Genomic DNA, 24,869 nt, shown 5'->3' with positions numbered 1-24,869 from the left:
GAATGTTGCCTCAACCGGCCAGGAGCCCGCCTCCCTTAAAGGGGCTGCGCCTGCATTCGTTCGTTCCGTGCTGCAGGAGCGGAGCCTCGGCACTCGTGTTTAAGGTTCGGAGTGTGGGGAGAAGGGGCATTGCGCAGCAGAGCTCATCGGCCTCTCTTGTTACGAGTGTGTGGGACCTTTCCTTCGTCGTGGTTGCTCTGGTAGTGGAGCCGGGGCCCGGGAACTCCGCGGCGCCGGTGAGCGCCCGGCTGGAGCAGGTGAGCAGAGCCCTGGGCGCCTCCCACAGCCATGAACTGGCTTCAGCTTCACCCTTCGTGCTCTCAGGCCTCTGCAATTCAAATGTTTCCTGCATAAACTGGTTTATTCTGGTAATATGAATGATAACCTGCGCCAGTACACTACGTTTTGCCGCCTGCTTTGGAGGGGAGATTTGCTATAAGCATAAACCATTCCATACAAAGTAATTTCAAGTTTCAGATAACAGTAGTAGTGAAGAAAACCTGTCTCCCAACCAATACATACAATGTACTGCTGGTCAAGAGAATACAGTTATTTCTTGTTTCAGGGTACAAACTAAAGGGTGAAACAAATACCCTATCCAAATAAAATTAGTTAGAATATAGAATGTATGTAAAAGAATTGCTGATTCTACATACAGAAGCTTTGAATAACTGTTGTTTGCAAACCAGCAGGACACATAAATATTAAGGAACAATTGCTAAAATTATTTATGTTTCTGGCTTCACAAGATGGAAAAAGATTCTATAAATACTATGAAACACAGTTTTACCAGTTTAAGGACTGCATAGCAAAGGTCAGTTATAGTTCCAATTCTTTAGATTTGGCTGCTGACATCAAGAAAATAAATTACATGCTCAGAATCTCACAAGCACAGAATTAAGAATCTTCATGTTCTGAATTTAAACACTCAAAAACTTAATCTGCTTAGAAGAAACAACTTATATAATTAGGGACACAGATATTAGCTTAAATAAGGAAGCAGCTCGTACAATTATTCTTAGTCCATTACATTTTTCTTCGACTTCATAATGTCTTTGCAAGATTCCAGGCTATTCTTCCAATGTCTTTTAAATTCACTGGTTTACTCCGACCTATCACCAGATGTCTTGTTTTCCAAATTTATGATAGGAACTGGGCTCACACAGTGAAAACTTACAGTGACAGACGGACCCCCGGCTCCAAGTGCCGGTTCTTGGCCTGCCTCATTGTACTCAGGAATCCTCTCCACTCCTGATGGAGCAGCCATATGGTTGTGTTGGCACAGGCTCAACATCAGCATCAGAAACTGCAAAGACAAAATCCCAGCAAGGACAGACCCTTCAAGGACTTAAACTAATAAACTCAAGGAATTTCTACTGAGCCCGTGCAATCTGAAATGTTTTCAAAGCTGGATTTCCAGAGGAACAGTATTGCTGGTGCAAAAGCAGTTCTTCTAAAGGCCCCATCCACAGTGGAGATCAAACAAACATCCTCAGATTGCAGCCAGCACTGGCCAAGCAATGTGTGCAGCCTCACACACATGGGAGACTGTTTTGGTCAATACATATTAGAAACAAGACTTCAGCTGCATATGGAAAATATGTTTTAACTTCAAGCCAAAATTTTAACAGTCTGCAAAGTTTTAAGGAGATACTTTAGAAGCTGTTACTGGTGTTTCAACTATGCACCAGGTAGGGTTTGCTGCCAGTTCAGCTGGTGATGGTTGGTCACGATTAGCTCAAGCCCTTAATAAAGGATAAGGCTTCTTGCTATGGGAGACTGCACGGGATTTAACTGAGTTTTATTTGTCCCAAAAACTTGACAAGCTGGTGTTATCCTAGTGAAATAATTTGGGACAAAGCATTTGCAAATATTGCAAATGTTATTTGAAATTTATTTTAACTCAGATTAATTTTAAGCAATTAATCACACAGCTTTCTAATGTGTTACTTTACTCACAGAAAATTCAGTTTGTGTTCAGAACTGCTGGATTTGGATAGTGTGTCATTTTTGTATGAATATTCTATTACCATATTTGGGTTAAATTAATCCATAATATAGGTGCCCATCCCTGGAAGTGTTCAAGGCCAGTTTGGATGGGGCTCTGAGCAACCTGTTCTAGTGGAAGGTTGGTGGAACGAGACGGTATTTAAAGTCCCTTCCCACCCAAACCATTCTGTGATTCTCAGATCACCGGAGAACCAGGGTTAGTTGCGTGTTAAGTGCTTACCAGTCTCTGGGTGTTCCCAGTGCCCCCTGGCACCACCTGCTCAGTGCAGGTTCCAGTACTTCAAAAATCACCTGTGAGAGCTTTTGTGGTACCACAGAAAGGAGCCGTGGCTGAGAGCAGTCTCACAGCAACACCCTTTTCTAAAACGGATTTGGAAATTATTGAGCTGTTAATCCAGACAAAAGCGTGTAGGAGGCAGACTGTGGAATGGGGAAAGCAGCCGTGCTCCTAGGCTATGCAGAGCACAGTTAACGTCCTGTCATGTCTCAGTTTATGGGTTGTGCTGAGTCAGACCTCGGGAATACTCTGAAAGTAAAATTCTGTGTTAGCGCTTAAAACTGCTGAACCATCAGAGTTCCCGGTGACCCTGGGAGGGAGCCGCGCTGCTGAGCAGCGCAAGGGGAAACTGTAAGGAAAGGTGGGCCGAGAGCGGCTGGGGGAGTGGTCGGGGGAGAGGCCACAGGAGCGGCAGAAGAATAGGGCGGGGAAGGGATGGGCGGAGCGATCGGGGCAGGCGGGAAGGGGCGGGCCCCGGGGGCGGGCCCGAATCGAGAGCTCGGCGCTTGCGCAGTAACCTAGCGCGGCCATGGCCGGCTTCATCAACTTCGCGGACGAGGAGGAAGTGCGGGCGTACCTGGAGAACCTGCACGTGGAGTACAGCTACCAGTGCTACAAGGAGAAGGACCCGGACGGTAAGGCCTGGCCGCCGCTTCCGCCCGCCGCCGTGGGGCCGGCGGGAGGCTCAGCCCGTGTCCGTGCTCGTAGGCTGCCAGCGTTTCGCCGATTACCTGGACGCCGTGAAGAAGGACTTCGTGGCGGCGGCGCGGGTGCTGCGCGACAACTGCGAGGTGCACGGGCACAGCGAGAGCTGCTACAAACTGGGGGCCTACCAGGCCCTCGGCAAAGGTGGGCAGGGAGGTTCTGGTGCCCGGGTCGCAGGGGACTCCACATCCTCCCTGGGCAGCCTGTTCCGATACCTGGCCACCTTCACATCTGACCTTGAAGGAACAACTACCTGTCCCGCCCCTTTCATGGTCACCTCATACAAGTTGGGGGAGGATGGAAAACCTAAAATTGCTTCCTTCTGAAAATCATCTCTATGTTAACAATATAATTTTTTTTTTAAATAATTGCATTCGTTTAACAGCTAAGTACAGCCAGTACTCAATGTTGCTGCATATTCAGTTCATAACATTTCTTCTTGTCAGACTGTTCTCAGTGAAAGAACACTCACAAACTAGTAGCATGCATAACTAAGTAGTCCCCAAGTCTGTTCAAAATGTATGGCACAGTAATGGAAAGCACTTAAATTAGTCAGAAATCTTCCAAATGACAGTACTGGAAAGGAACAGTATTTTTTCTGTGGTTCAAAACTACTAACAGTCTTGATGTAGGTATACTGACAAAATAGTATTTGCCTAGTGTCAGATATTAAATCCATGGATGTAGTAGTGGGAAGAGTGTTTTGTGAGTCTGGGTTATTTTTTGGTTACCAGTGCTGATTACTAGTGAGTGGAGGAGAATTTTGTAAGTCAAAGACATTAGCAAAATGTTTGTCACAGTAGTACAGCAGTAATGTCTCTGAAGTCCTAAATATTGACTGTAGTGTCTGAAGTGATGGATGCTGTATTTCCAGTGGGAAGCATCTTGCAAAGCAGAAAGCTCCCAGCTCTTTTAACATGTCCTCACAGTAATGTTTTCATTCTTGGCTGACAGGTGGACTCAACCCAGATTTGAAAGCTGCCTACAAATCTTTCATGAAGTCATGTGAGAAAGGTGGGAAGAAGTCAGCAAATGCATGTCACAGCGCTGGGCTGCTGGCCCAGGATGGGAGAGCCAACAATGATCAGCCTGACCCTGTTGTCGCTAGAGACTATTTCACAAAAGGCTGTGATGGCAATTTTGCTCCCAGCTGCTTCAACCTGAGTGTGATATATCTGCAGGGAGCACCTGGGGTCCCCAAGGACATGAGCCATGCCTTGAAGTACTCACTGAAAGGCTGTGAGCTGGGGCACGTGTGGGCTTGTGCCAACGCCAGCCGAATGTACAAACTGGGAGATGGTGTTGAGAAGAATGATGCTAAGGCAGAGGATCTGAAAAACAGGGCAAAACAGTTGCATAAAGAACAGAAAGAAGCTGCAAGTTCTCTAACATTTGGGGAGTAAAACTGGCAGTTGCAGATATTAAGACTGTAGCTTTTAAATGGCAAGTGAACTTATTTAAATTGTGAGCGTACAGTTTTCATTTAAATACATATCCTGTATTTGGATATGCAAATAAAATTATATTTTTGTGGATTCAACAAATTACTGTCTCTGCTGTGCCTTTCTATGTGTTTCAATGCACAAGTTCTTAAGTGTGTTTTGCTTAGAACCTTCTGTTCTTTTTAAGGAAGCCAAAAACTTGTGGTCATTTGGGAATTTGTCCCCATGGTTTCAAACACAAAGGATCTCTTTTGTGTCCAACACTTCAATATCCAGGCTTGTGCTCTGACCAGTTCTAACACACACAACAATCACAACTTCAGGTAATCCCAGCTTGGGCAGTCTGAACTGTTCCATCTCTCACAGACATTTCCAGAACTTTGATAGCTGCACACTTGTGTGAGCTGCTCTAAGGCATGGATATTCATCTGTAATTCCATAGGGCTAGATCAGTTCCTAGCTCCCTTACTTCCTTCAGTTGCCAGCTGCTTTGTGACTGTGACTGTGCCTGTCCTATGTGCCTGAGTGCTTCAGGTTGCTCTCCCAACACATGTGATTGCCCCTTATTTGATCACACACAAAGAGTTTTACCTTCCTGTCAGCTTCTGGAACATTATGTTCTATTTTTTCTAATTCAGATTTAGGGAACAAGGTGCTAACTCATCAGATTTTGGACTCAAATCCATAGCCTATATATATATATGTATGTATATATACAAACTGTAGCTAAACATACGGACTCTGAAACAGCTGTTTAAATAAGCAGGGCAGTGTTTGTAAATGCATTCATGTGCTGACAGGGTCATTTGTAATCTTGCTTCGTGTAAATATATGTGAATTTTGTGGTGTGTATGTTTTGCTGTAAATTTACTACTCAGAGCCTGAATCCTCTGGCTCTGGACTAAATAAAGATACAAACTTCACGATTGAAATAAGTGGGATTAAAAGCAATATTATTTGGGCCGTGGCCACAAGTGAAAGCAGAGCTGTTGGAATCTCACTGCATGTATGAGTTAAAGCAGTTCTTCCAATTTAAGAGAGTTCTTGGGAAGGATGTTTGCTGCTGGAACAGAAACCCAAGCAGCACAGCACAGCACAGTGGTGACACAGGCACCCTGTAACAACAGATGGCAGTGTATGAAAACTGCACACTGGTGTGGCTCTGGTATTCAGCAGCCTGGAAAAAAAAAATAGCGGTGGCAAAATCAGAGTAATTTTTTTGTATGAGTTATTATTTTTTGGCAGTTTAGAAGGGTAAAGCTTTTAGAGGAACACTCATTGCCTGATTTTTTGCTAGGTACTATTTTGGGCATTTGTTTCACTTGGGAAAGGTAAGTAAATGCTACCTCTGTGGAGTGTAACACTTGTAATAAAACAGTTTGGAATCCATGTGTTCAGGAGTAGGCAATTACAGGTGGGTCAAGGCACTGGAGAATTGGGTGGTATTTTAAACCCTGTAATGTTCACTGCCACAGAGTGCCTTGTTCAGATCCTCATCCCAAGCACCAGAGCAGTTTTCTTCCAGCAGGACTAATGACTGTCAGTGATCCTCCCAGGAATTTTCAACCAAAACAGCCAACAGGCACCAGAGAACATCCTCAGTAGAGTTAGAAACACTGTGGATAATTAAAGCCACATATAAAGTGCATATTGTAGGGAGATGTTTTCATAGCACTCAAGAACTCACAGACTTGCAGAGCTTAAATACTATAAAGCAAACCATTTTCATAAAAGCTGTGAAGTGTGTAAGATAAGTTTACAAAGTGTCATCCAGTTTTGCACCACTGGTTGAGAAGGCAAACCCAAGTTAAGGAAAGCTCTTGTGTTTTCAGGCTGTCTCTGAACAGTTTGCTGCCTGCTCTGGGCACACCTATATCTTTTTTACAGAGATATTGATGATGCTGTAACAGCTGTGTTTATATAACTATGGCCCTCGCCTATATGACTCTTCTTCCTCCAAAGTGACAAAGCATCCAAAAAAAAAGTCAGCCAGTCTCATTACAGTGTATTACTCTGAAGTCTGTTGCAGAGTATAGACTCTATGAATAGCAGTCTAGTCTCAGCCTCAAGATTCTGTTCAGGAGACATAATCAAAATCTTTAAAGAGGTGAAAATTTTCCTGCAAATCTTGGTTTATAACCATCTTGCTCTGGTATTATGGGAGTATTAACAAAAGGCCAATATCTTCCTGCTCTTTTTACCTGATGTTACAAAGGCTAAATTTTATGTTCTCCTGGAAGAAAACTTTCTTCAAAGCCTCTGAGATCATAAAGAAAGAGTGATAGATATGTGATCATAGCAGAATACTTGGAAATATGGAAGAACCTGTTGATCTCTTCAGGATCAGTGGGTTTTCTAAGAAATAAAGGCAATTTTTTTCTGCTTCACAGCTTCTAAACCACTGTCTGCTTTCCCTTTCATTTGTTTGCATTGATCTAAGTGTACAGCCAGCCTCCATTAATAAAGCAGCAATGCACTTCAGAAAGAATCAACCCTAATTAATTAAATAGACATGTGAATACATTTCTGTAAATGATGAAAGCATTCTCTACAGGATGTTTCCTGCAGCTGTGAGAAGATCACCAGTGGAGGGCTGGTTTTGAACGGAGATTAAACACTGGCACCACATCATGTGTCATTAAGTGTCATTTGGATTAATCCTGGACAAAAGATGCTGTTGGGTAAAGAAGCCACATGATTTTGTTGAAAAAGAGACTTATTCTAGTGGCTCTGTTTCTGTGCTATATTGTAATAAAAGCAGTTTTGCAGCTTGCTGACCTTTTGTTCAGCCATCAGTGACAACTCCTCTCTGCAACATAAGTGTGAAGGGAGTTCTTGTGGCTGTACACACCCACCCAGAGGGATGGGGAGACTTTGTGTCATTGTCACACCAAGAAACAAAAATAGTAGTGTTCCCTGTTATAGCACAAACTTTGTACAGTACAGAAAGAAATTCACTCTGTAGGCAATTTTTCACTTCATCACGGGAGAGAGAAGAGCTCTCAAGGAGCTCTTCTTCTCTTTTGGTAAGTGGAGAAGGAAGAATTGTCCCTCCCTTATGCTTCCCAGCATCTCCTCCACTAAACCTCAGAGTGACACAGTTCTGTTCAGGGTTGGCTTTTTTGTGGGGGGTAAAGAAAGAAGACAGGGTAAGGAAAAGAAGTCATGGCACAGCAAGAAACAGATCAGAAAATAAGCAATAAATCCAGTTGTATCATTGTTGCAGTAATCTGTTCTGGGGTAATACCCAGGGGTTCAATTCAGATCCTGGCCTTAGGCCATTTGTGTGCACCCATAACAACACCCCTGATGCAGAGATCCACAGTCTAAAGATTCAGGATTGTCCAAAGTCCCTAGCACATATTTCAGTACTAAACACTGGTACTCTTCAGACACTGTATCAACAATACGGCCCATAATCCACACAAGACAGATTTCCCCAAGAATCTTCAGACTACAAGGCTCAATTCTGTGCCAAATTCTTGATGTCCGATTTCATTTGCCAGATCTGTAGCCTCCCAGTGCTTTCATTTTCTGTATCCATACTTGAAACAAGCACAATAACTAGTGATTACGCTGATTTTAGGCTATATCACATATTTCTTATTTGTTGCTATTGCCTTCTACTCTTAATATTAGTTACAAATTACCATTGCTATATTTGTTCCAAATGTTTTTTATACTTCTTACAGACACACTTCATTTTTTGCAGTCTTGTTTGTAATACCATAATATAGTTTTGTAATATTTTTAAAAATATTTTTGTAATCTTTTTACCCTAATCAACTGGTCAAACATTTGTGTGCTATGGAATCTTAAAATTTAGGCCACTTTGGAATGGTGATTTCAGATGGAGATTTGTGAACAGCGTAATTGCAATGCATTCATGTGCTCGAATTCACGAGTGTGGTGGGAGTTCTCTGTAAGTTCTCATTCTGTCTATGCAAAACTGAAGTACAGTGCTTTAAACATACCCTGGAGAGTTTTTCTTAGCAAGTGGTACAAAGGAAGAAAGAAAGAAGATGAAAACCCCACATGTTTATACAGCAGTTGTCACCCACAGGATTCTAGTGCACTTCACTGAGTCTTTTCCAGCTCACAGAGAGCCATTCCACACAGAGCTGGAGCAAATCAAAGAAAAATGTCCATTGTTTGGCTGTGATGTAATTTCATATCTTGAAGATGAGGCTAATCTGAATTCATGTTAGAAGTTCCTTACTCTGACACTCCTCTTTTGACACATAATAGCCTGGTGTGAATATTTCATTTTCACAAAAACACTGAAAACAAGTGGGCTGGTTTCCTACCAGCTCTCCTGCCACTGGAAGCACACCATGTTCCTATAGAGAGAGCTTCCTGCCCAGGAAACTCTTGTTGCTTTGCAACAATCTTTTCTGCAAACTCCTGGGAAGGAAACCTGGATTATATCTATAGTTCAGGACAGGAGGACAAGCCACTGAACAGCTACTGGCTCACTCACTGCAGGATGCATGATGTCAGTAAGGGCCCAGACTGATTATTCTCCAAATGATACTTAGCAAGGCAAAGACTTGCCAATTCTTTACAAGCCAAGAAACACTAAAACGGGAAACTGGCCTTTAAATGCTATTCTGATAATATTATGGAGTATTATTCCAGACAGATATGATAGCCACGTCAGCACAAGTGTTATCAATAACAATTGAAGAGAAAATAAGGAGCTGTGACATTGTCAAAACTGCAAGCAGCCCTTCAGAGAAGTTATTTTCTGTGCCTTTTTAAGTGAAATGTTTTCTCCACAGCATTGTTTTACTTGTTCTGCAGCTGACACAAAGGCAATATAAAATATCTTACTTGTCAGGGAGACTGAGATAGAGTGACATCAGCTGTCACAAGGACCCAAACTTGCCTTAGACTGGCAGCTCACATGCTGTGGTATTCATGAGCAGACAGTGGCCCTAACAGATATTGTATATAATTTGAAGTAAAGCACTTTAGATATTTTTGAAATCCTGAGATTATTCTAAATTCTTTTCTGCTGGGTTTTGTGGGTTTTATATGTTCCTCAGAACTCAGGGGGTTGATATCAGAAGATGCCAGGGACTGACATGGTTACAAAAGCCACAGAATATGTGAACAAATTCAATGCAACTGAAGGTTTCTGCAGGAGCAGCACAAAGGTTTCACTACAGCAAACAGTAAAAAGCTCCCCACACCCTTTAACACTTAACCAAAACATCTCTGCAGTGTACCTGGCTTAATAATTTCTGTTTTCTGTGTACTGCAGCATGAAATACCCAAGGGTGATGTTTGCTGGCTGTTCTGTTCATTGCTCCCACAGCAGGGTATGGACATTTCCAGCTCACACTATCACACCATAGTGACAATGCTGATCCACAGATGGTTTAAACTGCAACACAAATCAGCAGCTAGTTAATGTAGTTGTATAAATGAGAGGAGATAGGGGATCTCTAGTGACTAGTTCTAATTCTCTATGACCTTTCTTTCCTAATCTAATGCCATCCTGATATGTGTGTCAAACTAAGGCCTATGGTCAGAGAGTATTTTCCTATGCAATACCTGTTCCCTTTAGGTAATAATTTAAAACTTTTAGTCCTTTCATATGAGGGATGATTTTGCTTTAGGTATTGCACAGTTACAAGTTGCAACCTAAGACCATATTTATACCCCAGAGCCCTGGGAATACTATACATATACTAATTTCCCCATTATAATCTTTGGGGAACAATTTCAAGAAAGCGTTTTTTTCTATGATTTGAATAAATAAGTAACTTCCACTTGATTTCAGTGACTATTTTCCCCCTGCATTTTTCAGTACTGACCCAGAATACTGGCTGTCATCCCATGGACAGATACATTACAACAGTCAATGAGAGCTTTGAGCCAAACTGTGGAAAAGTTTTGTATCTTTGAAGCTCCAGTCAAAACGTTGCCCTCTGGAGAGCCAAAAGGAAGGTCATTTGGCAGGATGCAATTCCTGCAACATGCACACAGCCTGGGAAAATGGCATCCAGAGGCAAGGCAGGATCCCTGGTGCTCAGGAGCCTGCTGCTCACACTGCTGAGGGGTTGCAAGCCCAGGCTGCTCGTGCCTTGCTTGGTGTTCTTGAAATGCATTAATGTTGCTGGGAACAAACAGAGGGTGACAGAAAGAAAGTTGGTAACATCTTTTGATGTGTAAAGTATGAAAGAACAAAGCTTTTTTATTCCATTCCTGTTCACTAGGCTGAATCAGAGATAGTGTAAGGCTGGGAAACAAATGCACCCTTGAAAACAAATTACATTGAATCTTAATGCTTGAAGATTTTCTTTCAGGAAGGTCCTTGTGCAATTCAGGATCACGGGCTATTTCTCTGCTTTTGTTCTGCCACTGCAAATGGATCAGATGAATGTGTGGAGCAGAATTGATCAAATACTGACTGTGCTTGGAGGCTTGAACTAATAAGTGTCAAACGTAAATGCTGTTTCTTGTTAGAACTTGCTATGTGCAATCCTGCTCAGCCTATGAATAAAACTGAAGCACAGTTCCTGCAGCACATCAAGCATCAGCTTTTCCCCCACCTGGGACCTATGTGATTGCTTTAGGGGGCCTGCTGCAGTGTAATTCAGCTTGGCCCAATCACTCCAAGAGGACACCTCTTAGCAGAGCTAGTGAAGATAAACAGGATCTTCTAAAATAGTAGTCTGAAAAAAAGGGCAGCTTCACAACAGAAATGATCAGGAATAAATTGCACAGGAGAGGAACTATTTCTAGCTAGAACCTACTTGTCCTTACACAAAATGAGATCATATGATTCATTAATTTGAAGCGAATTCTATTTTTTCTCATTGCTCAGGCAGTAAACCAAAAGGACAAGGAATTTAATTTGGCCATTGAAGCATCTCTTGATGCCAGGAAAGGGTCCTGTCAAACTGCTTTTTTCCCTGATGTCTCTGGAGTGCAGCAAGAGCTACAGTTATACTGCATGCAACAGGGAGCCTGGGAAGACTCCTTAGAGATGCTGGACTACCTTGTTTAGCTCTGGAGAGAAACAGATGATCATTTTTTCCAGCTACGCGTGTTCCTAAAGGAAATAATCTCAATTCTAATTTAATGAAGGAACCAGATCCAGATCATGGTGTATTCAGATCAGGTATTTTCTGGAATAGAATCCCAAATCAGATCAAATTAGTTCTCAGGTATCTGAATGGTGTCTAGACAACCTGAAACAGAAATCTTTCACAATCCAAGATCTCCCTCGTTAATTAACTTTTCAATCCATATGGAGTGAAACTCCAGGGAGAAATATGACTCTATGGCATAGAGTGAGTGTTGATGGGCATTTATTAAATAAGGGCCAGTCTTAAACCCCTGTGGGGCAGAGGGGGTGAGGTCTGGCATAGAAATGTAGTCTTTCCTCAAGGGCTTCTTCACCTCCCATCTGTAGCCAGGGCTGAGCCAGTGGCAGGTGCACACACACACACAGACACACACACACATATCTTAGTTTAGGAAACTTTTTGAGCTCAAACCCAGATGTGCATTTACTTGATGGGATTGCAATAGCTGTTTGAGGATTTTTGAGAATCCATTAAAGACTGAAGAGTACCCCAGCACTTTGGATTGCAGGCAGTCTAAGTGCTCTGAATGGATAAAAGACTAGAACTAGACATCGCCATTAAAAAAGAAAAAAAAAGAAACAACTCTAACCCCACAACAAAACCCAAATGTTCTCAGGATCAGATGAGCCTTTTGTGCTCTGTCCTTTCTACAAGCTGCTCAGCTGTGCTTTTCTTATTTTCCTATGGGAGGACTGTTCCCTTGGCTACCAGTGCTGGCCTCTAATAGTTGGCATTTGGGCACAGGATGAAAACATTGCTGTGTTTTTCTTTCATTCCTGCAGGAGCAGTGGGAACACCACTGGACAGGTTTCTGGTAGGCAACAGCTCCAGATGATACCACTGAACCCAGTTAGGTGATTTTGCCCTGCTATGCCCTTCCCTTCCAGGCGCTGCTCCAGGTGATCTCTGTGTTCCTGCTGGCCACTGCCTTGTCAGAGAAGTGCTAACAGGAGGTGAGGTTTGGGGCTTGTTTCTCTGCCCTCCTGCCTTCAGCTGCTGCAGACACAGGTATTTCCTTTTAGCCACACTCAGCAGCAGTGCCTCATGAGGCACAACGTGCAGAGCCAGCCTCATGCTAACAGGAGGGCAGGTCACTGCAGACACAGCTAATGCCCTGGGAGCCGTAAGCAGTGTCTCTTAATCCTGCTGGCTTTCTATATTAAGGACATTGTTGCTTCTGCATTAGAGGAATTAGAATAGTCTTGTCTGCTCTTGAGCTTTCAAGGTCCTGCCTTCATTTGCCATTGTGTGCTCCATGAAACTATGTTTCATTAAAGCCTCCACACAGTGACCTTTGCACAATAACCTGCTCTCTGTAGTCCTTCCGTGGTCTGAGGCTGCTCTCATTTAAATTACGCTTCTGTGCAGGGAATCAAATACATCTTTTTCTCTACTTAATTGCCTGGAGCAAACTAATGTCCTTCTGCAGTCATGATATGCAAAAAGGGGACTATGATTCCAAGGGCAAGGTGAGGCTTGCAGTTTCTGTGGAAACTGGAGACCAATGTAATGAAAGGGGTAGAAAAGGGAAGCAAGAACACACATTCACCAGATGAGCAGAAACAATTGTATCTCAGACAGAAGTTGAGAGAATGAGGCAATAGATGTGAGTGGATGGAGAGCTGTACACCAGGTAGCTGGGAACCTGGTAAGGACTTGAGGTGACTTATAACAAGAAAGTAATAAGAATGCCACTTATTTAGGATTGGGAGAAAGAGGACAAGTCACAACTCTTCTGCTTTTATTATTTTTCCCACTTGTTTTCTGTGGTGGCCATACAGATCATACAGATATGACCAAATCTGAGAATTCAGGGACATACCTGGTGCACTGTTATATCAATCCCAACTTTGTAAGCAGGACTACTGGCTTTGTCCACCAGGAGGGCTCAGAGGAAAGAAAAGGCATTTTGTGGAGGAGGAACATGGGAAGCACTGGTACAGGAACTGCACTCAGGGTTTTGTTGTACAGGAATTTGCAGTGTTCCTGCCTAGCTCAGGAGCAGAGGAAAGGTGATTAGCAGGTTGGTTTGCTGAGCCTGTGTGACCTGAATTGAAATTGAGCTACAAGGGGCCTTGCAGTTCTACAGTCTCTGTCTCAAGCCAGAACTATCTGTATTTATTTTACCTGAGTGCTGTCTGCTTAACCTCTACCAGAGGTGTCAGTCACTGTATGCAATTTTTTCCTGTGTTTGCTAAACCTTCCAGCAGAGAACTCATGATTTCCTCAACCACCACAAAAACAATGTTGTAAAAGAACAATATGGAAGCAAGCAAGAGCAACCCAGCAGCACAGAAAAAGGAGCCGAAGCAGTCTAAGGCCTCCTTAGGCCCTCAAGTACTTATTTAATTCAAGCTGATTGCAGTAGGGTGTTGTTTACAGCCAGGTGAAGAACAAGAGTCCTTTCAGCACTCTAGGAAGTGCAGACAGATATGATTCTTCAGCATCAGAGAAGATAACTAGCAAGGGGTCGGTGTAAAAATGCAGTTCATTGCAAGGAGGGAGAGAAGCAGAAAAAATGAGAGTAGCTTCTGATACTAGTGATAAGGATCATCCCAGATTTATCTTTCAACTGTGTCAAAGTGTAACTGCTCTTCAGGTTTTATTGTTAGGGCTGTCATTGCAATATGCTAGAAATGAACTGTTTTATTTATTGATAAGAAAAGAGATTTACCCACCATGTGATATGCTGCTATTTTCAGTACTAAGATTGTATCAGAACTCCCAGCCAGCTGAATAGTACCTGGAATTAGAAGAAAGCAGACAGTAGAAACCTGCTGCTTCCAGCTTCTGTCCTAGTAGAGATGCTATAGTGTGCACTAAATCCTGATTTTATTTAAAATACTTTTACTGAAAAATGAAAGCTCTCCAATGGCTGTGGTCCAGCTCCCCAGAAAAGAAGATCCAAGGCAACCTGTCCAGGCACAGACAGCCCTGCTCTGTCACCTCCCTGGGAAGCAAAGTTAAAAAACAAAATTCTTGATCTGAATAAACAGCCTAACATGGTTTTCCAGTTCTAATCTGGTAATTGTGCCTCTGAAGGTTTGCTTGATGAGATGCAATATAGAAAGACACATAGTCCTTTGCAAAGGTTGGTCCACAGATCATTATTTCAGCCAAAAATTTCCATTTTAGACAAAGGAAATCAGAGGAAACCCTGTGAAAACCATGTGAAAACATAAGTCACCCAGCCAGCCAACCCAGTAAAAAGGCTCCTGGTGTGACCCAATGAGTCAGCTCATTTTCTTTCAAGCAACTCATTTAGCAGAAGGCCTCAAACCACTTTCACTAAACAATTCTCTTCAATTTCCATGGAATAAAACACCAGACCCCATTTGCACAGTCTGTCATTTCCGTTTTGCATTAAAACTCTGAGCTACCCTTATCAGGCTGCCTTATCACCTTCTCCAGAAAGGCTTCAGTCCTATATATAACAGAACTAATATTCACTGCATCCCTCAAGTCTTGGAGCTCACAATTTAAAACGCCAAGTGCTAGCTTGGTAGGAAGGATTTGCAGGATCTCTGTAGTTTCTAAATCCCTTGGCACAGGCCTCCCAAGTACAGCAGTTTTAGGGAGCTTTTAGGGAGCAGTGCTTTTTAGGGAGCATCTCTGGCCATGGGCTGATCCCTGTGGATGTAATAGACCAACAGCCCCAGTAGGAACACCAGGGGAACAGATCACTGCTCCCATTTAGCTAAAGCACATGATTTATTGTCTCCAGTTACAAATGCAGCCTAATGAAAAACAAAGCTGCAGCAACACATTTTATCATTGACTCAAAAGAGAAATCAATATGTTCATATTTATTAGAGGGAGCAATCTCCATTACAAAGCAAAGGGATGAGATAACAATGTTCTTCATACTTGTTAGGATCCCAGAGTTTTTTAATATTTAAGCCTCTCTGTCAAAAACTGATGGGTTCCTACAAGAGATCAGCCCAATCCACCTGCTTCTACTGACTTCTGGAAACTCACAGCCAATCACCAGGCCCTGCTGGGAAGGTACTTTTCCCAAAAGTATGTGGAGGTCTGCAAAGAAGAGAAAGGTTTTTGCCTGTGAATGGTTCAGAGTAACCAGAAGATGCAGTGAGATTCAGTTTGTCCATACTGACACAGTACACTTTACATTTGCTCATCTAAGAAAATAAAATTGCATTTAGGGGGTTTTTGTTTCCTCTGATTTCCAGGAGATTGAATGGGGGCTGTTTGGGTCAAATGAACTATTTTAAGTGCGGTGCTTTGTGCAGGTGTCTTTGTAAAAATAAAGTAATAATAAAAAAGAAATTAAAAGAAACAGCCTGGGTCACTAGCAGCCTCTCTGTCTTGTAATCACGTATGGTTTAATTTACTGAAATGAAAATTTATTGGGATGCCACTTCAGGTAATTTCATTGCTTTCCTTCAGGAAGCAAAAAGTAGAAAGAACTAAGCTGGTCAGAGCAAAAATTCTGCCAAAGGAGGCAGACATGATAGGAGTCACACACTACCCTGGCTCTACTAGGCCAGTGAGTGCACATTTGCAGAGCTGCAGTCTGCCCCAAAGAGCTGCTCATCATAGAGTGGAAAAATCCACTAAAATAAATTAACTGCAACATTTGCTGCAACAGCTACATGAGACACGGGTACATTTTCTTACTGAAAACAAGGAACTCTCCCAGTGGCTCTAGTCACTGATTGCATTATGAACCTTAAATGTCTGTGGCAGCAGGAGTACCAGACTGTATGTGGAGTGAGGAACATGAACTGAGAAAAGGCACTTACCTAATACAGGCAGCAAAACCACCAGCAGAGACTCACCGCCAAGTTCACAATGAGCTGGAAGCCACAACTCTATAAAGGTGTCAGCACAACCACCAACCACTGCTTCTCACAGTACACAATCTATAAAGTAGCTATGGCAGTCCTGAAGAGAAAAGTAGAAATGTGTTAACTAAGGAACATAAGGAAGATTTGAAGAAGTCATCTCTAACTGTGATGTCAAAGTACTACTTTTACATTTGCTGCTATCTCAGAGAAAACACTCTGGGGAGAAAAATCTTCTGTACTCAGGAGGTTACTCCAATGAACCTGGAGTACAAACACGGATTGATGTTCAAAGCAGAGGGCAGGCTCCTCAGCACCACCTTCAGCTTTGGAAATTCTAAGTTACCTTATAGTTTGTGGTACTTTGGAAGAAAATCCTGAAAAACTTATTAAAAAAAGGCATAACTAACTAAAACGTGCTTTGTTTTCCTTAGTGTGTCTTTAGCTCTGGTTCTGATAAACCACTGAAATGTTTAAGCCTGTGTTTTGACAAAACATGCCAGGCTCACCCCTACACGGGTGTGCTGACAAAGAATCTGGAGAGCTGCAAACTGGGTGCTGGCTTGTTGTGCAAAGCAAGGACTCACCAAGTGTCTCCTGTTTCCTGTCCTGGCCATTCTGTGCTGCAGGTTTGACCCCAAGTGCTATTCACAAGCTAAGCCACAAAATGCTGCAGCGCAGCCCTTCACACAATGGGGAGGCAAACTGACCTGGGGATACTCATACCTCAACTTGCAGAGTAGTCATCACAAAGGGTATAAACACATTTTTTATTATATACTCTGTACATAAAAACATTGCATCTAATTGAACATGTTCTATCTAAAATAAATGTTTGCTCCCTCTCTGCAAATTCAATGGAAGTCAGAGTAAACCCATCTGTTTTAATCTCTGAGACTAATATTGTTTCCTCTCTTTCATTAACATGAGTTTATCCTGTTCTCCCCTGCATGGAAAATACAGCAACCCTGAACTTTGATTAGCATTAATCAGAAACCATCCACACCTGCATGTAGGCAGTGGGAGGCTTTTCAACTGGAAATGGATTTTGAGAACATAATGTCTCTGTTTTGAAAGGGCGAATGCATCTTTCAAGGAATATAAGCAATAAAAACATTTATGAATTGTGTTTCTTCAAGGATAGTAATGCTATCATAGAATCAAGCACCTTAATTGTTGAAGTGAATAATTTCTGCTCTTTGGAACTAAATATGTTACTAGAGAAGTCCTGGAGAGATTTTCATAAGCTGGATGATAGCATAGCCGTGTTTATCATCTGTTCAAAACAAGGTGTCCTTTTTCTTGTCCCCTGTAGGTTCAAGAGACAGGTGCAAGGACTGTGATGTGGGGACCTGCAGTGACACTAAAGCAGCTCAGACAGCACTGCAGCAGGGCAGGGCATGGAGGAGCAGGCTGATTTCTGCTGGAGAAAGCAGCCTGGCAGGGAAGCAGCGCCTAACTGAGATAAGTGACTTTTAATTATTCTGTTTCCATGTCTCTACTATATTTAATGTCTTTGGAAGAAAAGTCCATCCTGATGGTGTAACTTTCTTATTTTTTGGTTAAATTCTAAGGATGTTTCTGGTCCTCATTTGTCAGGTTCCCAGGGAAAAGAGAGGAAGGCAAGATTTACTATTCCCAGAACACCTAAATATAAACCTTAATCTGATTTATAAACAACATCTACAGGCCTCTTGCATAAGCTATAAAAAGCTTTGAAAACTACATCTGTGCACTTCTGTTTTCTTTTCATAGTCTTTCACCTTGGCTTCTATTTCCCCAAATAGAAAGATAATAGTATTAATCTATTCCTTGGGGCTTTTGTGAAGATTCACAATTAATATTTATGCAGCAAAATGGAATAAATGCTGTATGAGTGCTGAGCATCATTATTGTTTTCTCTCTCTTCATTAGCACATCATGTACATGCCAAGTAGAACAGATAAACACAGAAATTATCTGTCTTCAAAGTCACGCAAGTGAGAAAGGTAACATGACTGCTAGAGGGCCATTAATTAAAAATGTTTGCTGTGGGTGACATCTGTGGCAAACAAAACAACCCTCTGAGATTTAAAGAAATAAATTTATTTCTTTACTCATTTGAGTAAGTTCTGTCTGCAGCAAAGAAGTTTTGGGAATATTTTCAAATGAAATATGCTGCACATATTCTCACAACAGCTGTGTCTTAAACAGGAATCCAAATGAAGCAGCAAGTAGGTTTTGCATCCCAAAACCTGGAAACCTCCTCAGCGATTCTTTCCAGATCTCATTTATTTCCTGAGCTTATTGCTATATGTGTGTTTCCCAAAGCACAACTCACATGGAACTGGCTTCACCTTTGCAAATACTATAGTAGCCAATCCCCATTTCCACAGGTTTTTGATGCAGGAATTTGGATTAGTCCCAACACGATCAGGACTTCTCATTTGTCCATCTCAGGCCATGCTGGCCTGCAGAGCTGAGTTGGTCATGCCCGTCAGAGCAGTAAGGTTTTGTAGAGATAACCTCAAAGATTTTCTCTCTAGGAATATGTGGCTACCTGATGGAATCTAATTAACTCTGACACAGACAGCTATTTAAAAACTATCGAACCATTTCATGTTCTCAGCATTTGCTCTCCAGGAATATCCTAAAGGAAAAGGAGGAAGGATTCATTGTGAATGCTGTCCACTAATTTGCTTGATCTTTTCAAGAGAAATAATCACCACTGAGAAGCAGTGAAAACTGCAAATGGTGTGTAAGAATAAGTGTAATATGCAGCTATAAATTAAAATGTCAATTTGTCATGGATAAGAGCTAGCAAAAAAAAGTCAGTGAAGCAGGACAGCTTTGCTCTCATCAAAATCAGAGCAGAATCTGCATATCAGAAAATGAAATATTCTTTGTTCAAGCAGATCATTACACTGATTTTCACGCACACTTTGCATTTCCTAATCTAACCTCCTTGAAGCATCCTAAACTCCTGACATGTTCAAACTACTTCCATAAAAAAAGAGACACTTCACAGGAAAAGGTAATAAAGCAAGTTTGTCTTCACTTTTCATATTCTGAGTAAATTAATTGGTTTTCTTATTTGTTTGGGGTTTTTTTCCTTTAGCATATGTTTCAGAAATTAATAAATAGTGCATTTCTTCTATTCAAACTACTTTAATCAATGCAATGTCTGAATCAACTCATGGAAGATGTGCAGATGTTGCACTCAGGGACATGATTTAGGGGTGGACTTGGCAGTGTTTGGTTAATGGTTGGATTTGATGACCATAAGGGTCTTTTCCAACCTAAATGGTTCTTTAATTCTATGCAGGGGTGCCATCCACTAGGTTCTTTAATTCTATCCATAGGTGCCATCTGCTAGGATGTCACACCCTACTTATGACTAAATGTTTCCACCCTGCTACTCTGAATTAGAGATGAACCCATGTACCAGAGTCACCTCTCTCCCGGTACTCTGCAAATGTTAGAGACTTTATTGGAGAAGTGCAGTAGCAGAGAGCATCCTGAGGCAAAGCTAGCAGCAGCTTTCATGATGGGCAGTTTTGGATCCTTGCTTACTCATCTCAGTACCAATGGATGTTTGCTTCTCTGTTTTCTGCTTTGGTAGTTTACTAATCAAAGTATGAGTTGATCTGCAGTTTATATTTTCCATAAACATTTGTGGGAACTGTGAGAGATGGACAAAACTCTTTAAGCATCTCGCTGCTTTTCATAAAGTCTTGCCATTTGGGATCCCTCTCTCCTGCCTATATATATCTGAAAGGCTGATCTCTACTCCAAGACAGACACCTGGGTCCCTTCCAACCGCAAATAGCAGGAACACATGTTGCTGCAGGGTGGAGTCTCTCTCCTGGGCCAGGAGGAATAGCCAAATGCTGGTTGCTGTCTATTATTTCCACTGGCCACAGAAGTGTGGACAAATAGCTGAAACCAGCTAATTTTTAGATTGTGAAAAAGAGAGAGACAATCGTGCCCTGTTGCAGCTGTACCTGTTTTGCTTTGCTTTCAAAAGTTTTTCTGGGTTTTACAAGACATAAGCAAGAATTCTTGCTTTCAGGAAAAATACAGGAAGATTAAAGAAACTTCCTTCCCCCATTGGCACGTTGTTATTCTTCCCTAGCCCCCTACTACTGTTTTATTTAGGCTCCTTCCTGCAAAGCACCTGGCAGTGGGCATGCTGAGGTAGCTGCTGGATAGAACTAAACCTTTGCATATGTTCAGGATAGAAATTCAGCAATACTGAATTCAGCATTCCTGGTGTTAGACATGAATACTGAACCATGCACAGGCATGCTGCCAAGAAGTTTAGGTTTATCCCTGCCCTTCCTCAATTACTCATTTGAAAGAATATCTCCTGCTCCACCCATCCACACTGCAGTACAAAACTCATGTTGGGCTGTTGTGTCCCTTGACTGATTTTTGCTTTTAACAAGAGAAACATATGCAGAACCTTACTCCTATCCAGTGCTCTGCTCCTGAGACAATCCATAGCAATCCTTAACAGGAACTGCAGACTGCAATGGGTCTCTGTCAATTAACACCATTGCTACCAAATAGCAACGAAGGAGAAAAACCATTTTAAAAATGAGAGACTAATTGTAGCAGCAGTTGTTAAATGAAGTTGCCTTGCAGGACTCTCAGAGGAATCCCGAATGGAAAGCCACGTGTTATAGTCCCCACCTGATGCTGGGAGAGACTCTGCCTTTTACACATATTTGCTGTGTTGTACCTATATTTCTTGTACAGCAGGGTTTCGGTTGGGAGGAATGGATTGGGTGGGGAGTTACACCTGATGTAAACTTAAAACTAGCTTAATTCATATTTAATTTTTAAAAAAATCTTGAACAGTATATGAGTCCACCTTATAGGAGCACAGAAGGTGAGTGGTGCTGGAAGCCCATGGACTGTAATAGGAGGGAGGGAGGACATGCTGCTTAAGTATCATGACTGGTACAAGCCTAATGCCGAAAGAAGGTGGCAAGACAAGGGGACCTGGAAGAGACTGGGAGCAGGAATGTATGATGAAGTTACCTCATGGACAGGATGAAATAACTAAAAGTCAAAAAAGACACAGAAATCATGCTAAAGAAACTGGAATAGTGAACTTGTCTCCTAAGCTTCTTAATGTGTCCTTACCTATCCCAGTATCACTGATGCTCATTTGCATAAAAGGAAGCTTTATTTTACAACAGCAAATGATTTGTCAGCTGGCCTCTGCATCTGCTCCCTGGTCATTTAGATTAATGACATTTATGGCTTCTCTTTAAAGAAATTGCTGTTGCAGCTTTCCCATGGTGCCAAAAGAAAGATGTCTATTTTTCTTCACACTAATACTATCATTTTTAAAAGTCTAAGTTGTTTTTTGATTCACTTAAACTAGGAATATGAGTAGCAAAAGAGAACCAAATTTGCATTGCATAAAACGAAGATGAAAGCACTTTGGTGGAGTGTTAATACACACTTAGGAAGCATTTTAAAAATACACATATTCCCAAAATATTCATATACACATTGAGGATCAGTAGCTTGTTCGAAGGATAATTTAGTATAATTTATACTGTTTGGCTACTGAAACAATCTGCTTTCTTCTTCCAGTAGGATTCTAGATTATCTGAAAGGATCAGAGTCAGATATTTGTTCCAATGGGTGTAGTCATCCACTATCATAAGCTTTCTTGTGCCTCTGATAAGCATTTTATCAGCCCAGCATTAAAGATGGTCACATTTTTAGCATAACTTGCAACAGCTCTTTCTCTTTGGAGGGTGCTGGGCCTGTTCCATAGGAGAACTGCACATGGTCTATACACAATCTGGCAGATCCATTAACATCCTGTTAATTAGAGCTGCTTTTGTAAATTCAGGAATAAAATAGCCTAGTCTCTGTCTCACTGAAATACCAGATACAGTAGCTTACCCATTATTTGTGCTTCAAGTTCTTTATTTCATCCTGGTGATGAAGACTACCGTGTTCATCAAAAATCCAAGCAAACTTGGAGAATTCAGGTACCAAGAGTCAGTGGCCTGGTGTATTGAGGGAGGCAGAGGGAGAGCAGCTGCCTGTGGTGAGTGTGCATAAGGCACTGGAGGTGCCCAGGCTGTACACTTGGATGCTTTCTCTTGTAATCTCCTGGCACATCAGGATGGGTCTTTCAGCTTTTTAATCAGTGGTAAAATAGAGAGACAATCCAATTTGTTAATTGACTGGGAAGAAGAATAAAACAACATTGCTACAATTTTATTGAACAATTTGGTTTCCATGATCTCCATATCTGTATTGCTGATTAATTCAGGTTTCCAGCTGCCCTTCACATTCCCCATGAATTTACCTCACTCTAATAATTTTGTATCTTTTAAAATTTGATTTGAGTAGAGCAATTTTTTCTCAACTAATTCTGATTGTTTCTAATTTGGAAGGCAAAGGCAGATATGGCTTAGCACGACATGAATATCCCTCAACACTCTTCAGTTTTCATTTGGCCACTGGGGAATTCTTTAGCGGCTGAATGCCAGGTTTTAAAATGAAATAGGTTTTTTTAAAAAACTGGTTTAGTTCAATCCTTTGCCCTTCTGAGCTGCATAAATAAAGCTGGAAAACTGAACTGCTATTTGAAAACTGGGTTTTGGAAGACCAGATGTGTACAATGGCAGTTCACATACATTTTGCATTGCTTAAAAATCACATGGTGTTCAAACTTGCAGCATTGTACTGTCTCAAACACTAAACCATTAGGATTATATTCTGGAATTGTGCTGAGGGAGTTATGATACGCTTTCCTTGATAATTGGTACACATAATTAGATTATATTTCATTTAGAATTCTGACTCCAATCACATTAATTCATACTAAGCAAGATTTTTTACTACATCCAGGTATCTGGAGATGCAGCAACGTGCTTAATTCGCATGATCTGATGGAGAAGTAGGCTACAGCCTATTTAATAAATCCCACTTCAACTTCCTTAAGACCAGTCCACCTTTCTTGTCTCTTCTCCTGCTCTCTCCTGAGCTCTCCCCACCTGTGTTTCAGGCTGGCTGTAAGCCATACAGCACAGTCCTGAAGCTGAGCAGATATCAGTCCAGACTCAGGGCTTTGCTAACTCATTGTCTGGAGATGGTATTTTCCTAGCAAGCAGAGTGAGATCACGTCTGCTTATGAAAAAAGTGTAAGCAGACCATTAATTTCAAGGTAATGTCAATTATTCCTCAAAATTGCTGGCACGTGGAGTGAAGCAGAGATTAAAAGTAAATATAGCCTTAACGTGCTGTTATGAGTTGTGCTGCTCAGGGCTTGACAAACGTTCCCATCCAGAAAATCCCCAGGGATTCTACTTATTCTGCCTATCAGGCCCAGGACCATAAGTCATTACACGAGACATAAAGAGCACTGGAAAACATCAATATGATTTAACATTGTAGAGCTCTTTCTCCAGAGAAAATAGAGTTGGTACAAGGATGAAATACAACTTATGGATTTGGGATGTACTTTTGCCATGGCAAACCAAATCTGGGGGATGACATGTATACAGGAAATTTTAGTGAGCCAACTTAGTGCCAGCTTTTTTTTCATTTTCCTTAGTCCACTGTGCTGACTCCAGCCCCCAGCTGTGGACTGTACTGCTCTGGAGTCCCTGGAGAACACTTCTAAATGTGTTGGTGGGAAACAGGGCATTGATTTTTATTGATCCTTCAATTCCACCTTCATCCTGGCTAGACAAAATCCCCTGCTAATGTGCCTCTGGGTATCTTCCAGGGCTGGCCTTGCACTGGAGAGCACAGAGCAGAAAATGCCATCTTTCTAAGTGAAAAACAAGATTAAATGTTTCTCAGTTTACTTATGTGAGCAGCACAACACCTTGGTAATTAGTAGTTTGGGGGGTTCCCATTCTGAAGGATTTAATGAATATTAGTGATGCTGAGGAACGCTGCTTTGAATAGTAAACACCACTGGAGCTGTTTATCTACCAAAGTTTTCAACCTATGTCAGGCACAGAGGATTAAAAAAGCCAAAACAGTTTATGAAGTATTACTGGGTAAGAGACATTGCATAAAAAACAAAAGAAACACAGGGGAAAGCTATTATACACATTATTAACTTATGGAATTTGATCTTTTGATACAAGTTAATGTCTTTGTGAGGCATTCAATAACGTTTTAGTTCTGTTAATGCCACAGTATTTAATCAGTTTTCCCAGTAACAATCATATGTTAACATAGCAAACACATACCCTGAAATGTATTTTATTCTAATATCTTCTAAATTTGTATTCATATAAGTGCCTTCTTCTTCCTAGGAAAGGAAGAACAACATTATGGATTATTTTAACCGAACCAAGCTGGTCCCAGCTTTTACATTACTTTATTTCCTTTTTCCAAGTATTTTTTATTTTGTCTACACCAATTACCAATCACAACTAAAAGCAGTTCTAAGCCACCAGATGTTTACATGAGATGTTTACAAAACTAATGAGAATTTTAAATATCTGTTTTTGTCCTTGGGGTTTGGCCATGGGTAAGAACCCTAACATGCAGATTTGCA

The 24,869-nt window shown here is 41.6% G+C and overlaps 2 protein-coding genes across 3 annotated transcripts in view; one reads left to right on the top strand and one right to left on the bottom strand.

Annotated features, from left to right (window-relative positions):
- Nucleotides 1-3,047, bottom strand: part of SCP2 (sterol carrier protein 2) — a 50,572-nt gene extending 47,525 nt beyond the window's left edge. The window contains exon 1 of the mRNA XM_056497037.1: nucleotides 3,044-3,047. The gene's annotated coding sequence lies outside the window, so the exon portion shown is untranslated. The remainder of the gene's footprint in view (nucleotides 1-3,043) is intronic.
- Nucleotides 60-4,534, top strand: LOC130255943 (cytochrome c oxidase assembly factor 7). Of its 2 annotated transcripts, XM_056497041.1 has the most exons (4): nucleotides 60-257; nucleotides 2,802-2,922; nucleotides 2,996-3,136; nucleotides 3,947-4,534. In XM_056497041.1, exons 2-4 carry the CDS (start codon nucleotides 2,817-2,819, stop codon nucleotides 4,393-4,395), a joined length of 696 nt encoding a protein of 231 aa, XP_056353016.1. In that variant the 5' UTR covers nucleotides 60-257; nucleotides 2,802-2,816; the 3' UTR covers nucleotides 4,396-4,534. The 2 variants fall into 2 exon arrangements, with proteins under 2 accessions (XP_056353016.1, XP_056353014.1); XM_056497039.1 differs by lacking the exon at nucleotides 60-257 and having other exon boundaries at nucleotides 2,728-2,922.
- The last annotated feature ends 20,335 nt before the right edge of the window (nucleotides 4,535-24,869 follow it).

This window comes from Oenanthe melanoleuca, chromosome 8, assembly GCF_029582105.1.
Source record: "Oenanthe melanoleuca isolate GR-GAL-2019-014 chromosome 8, OMel1.0, whole genome shotgun sequence".
In the NCBI taxonomy this organism is placed as follows: Eukaryota; Metazoa; Chordata; class Aves; order Passeriformes; family Muscicapidae; genus Oenanthe; species Oenanthe melanoleuca.
Note: the sequence above shows the minus strand (reverse complement) of the source record. Positions and strands in the feature narration are given on the sequence as shown.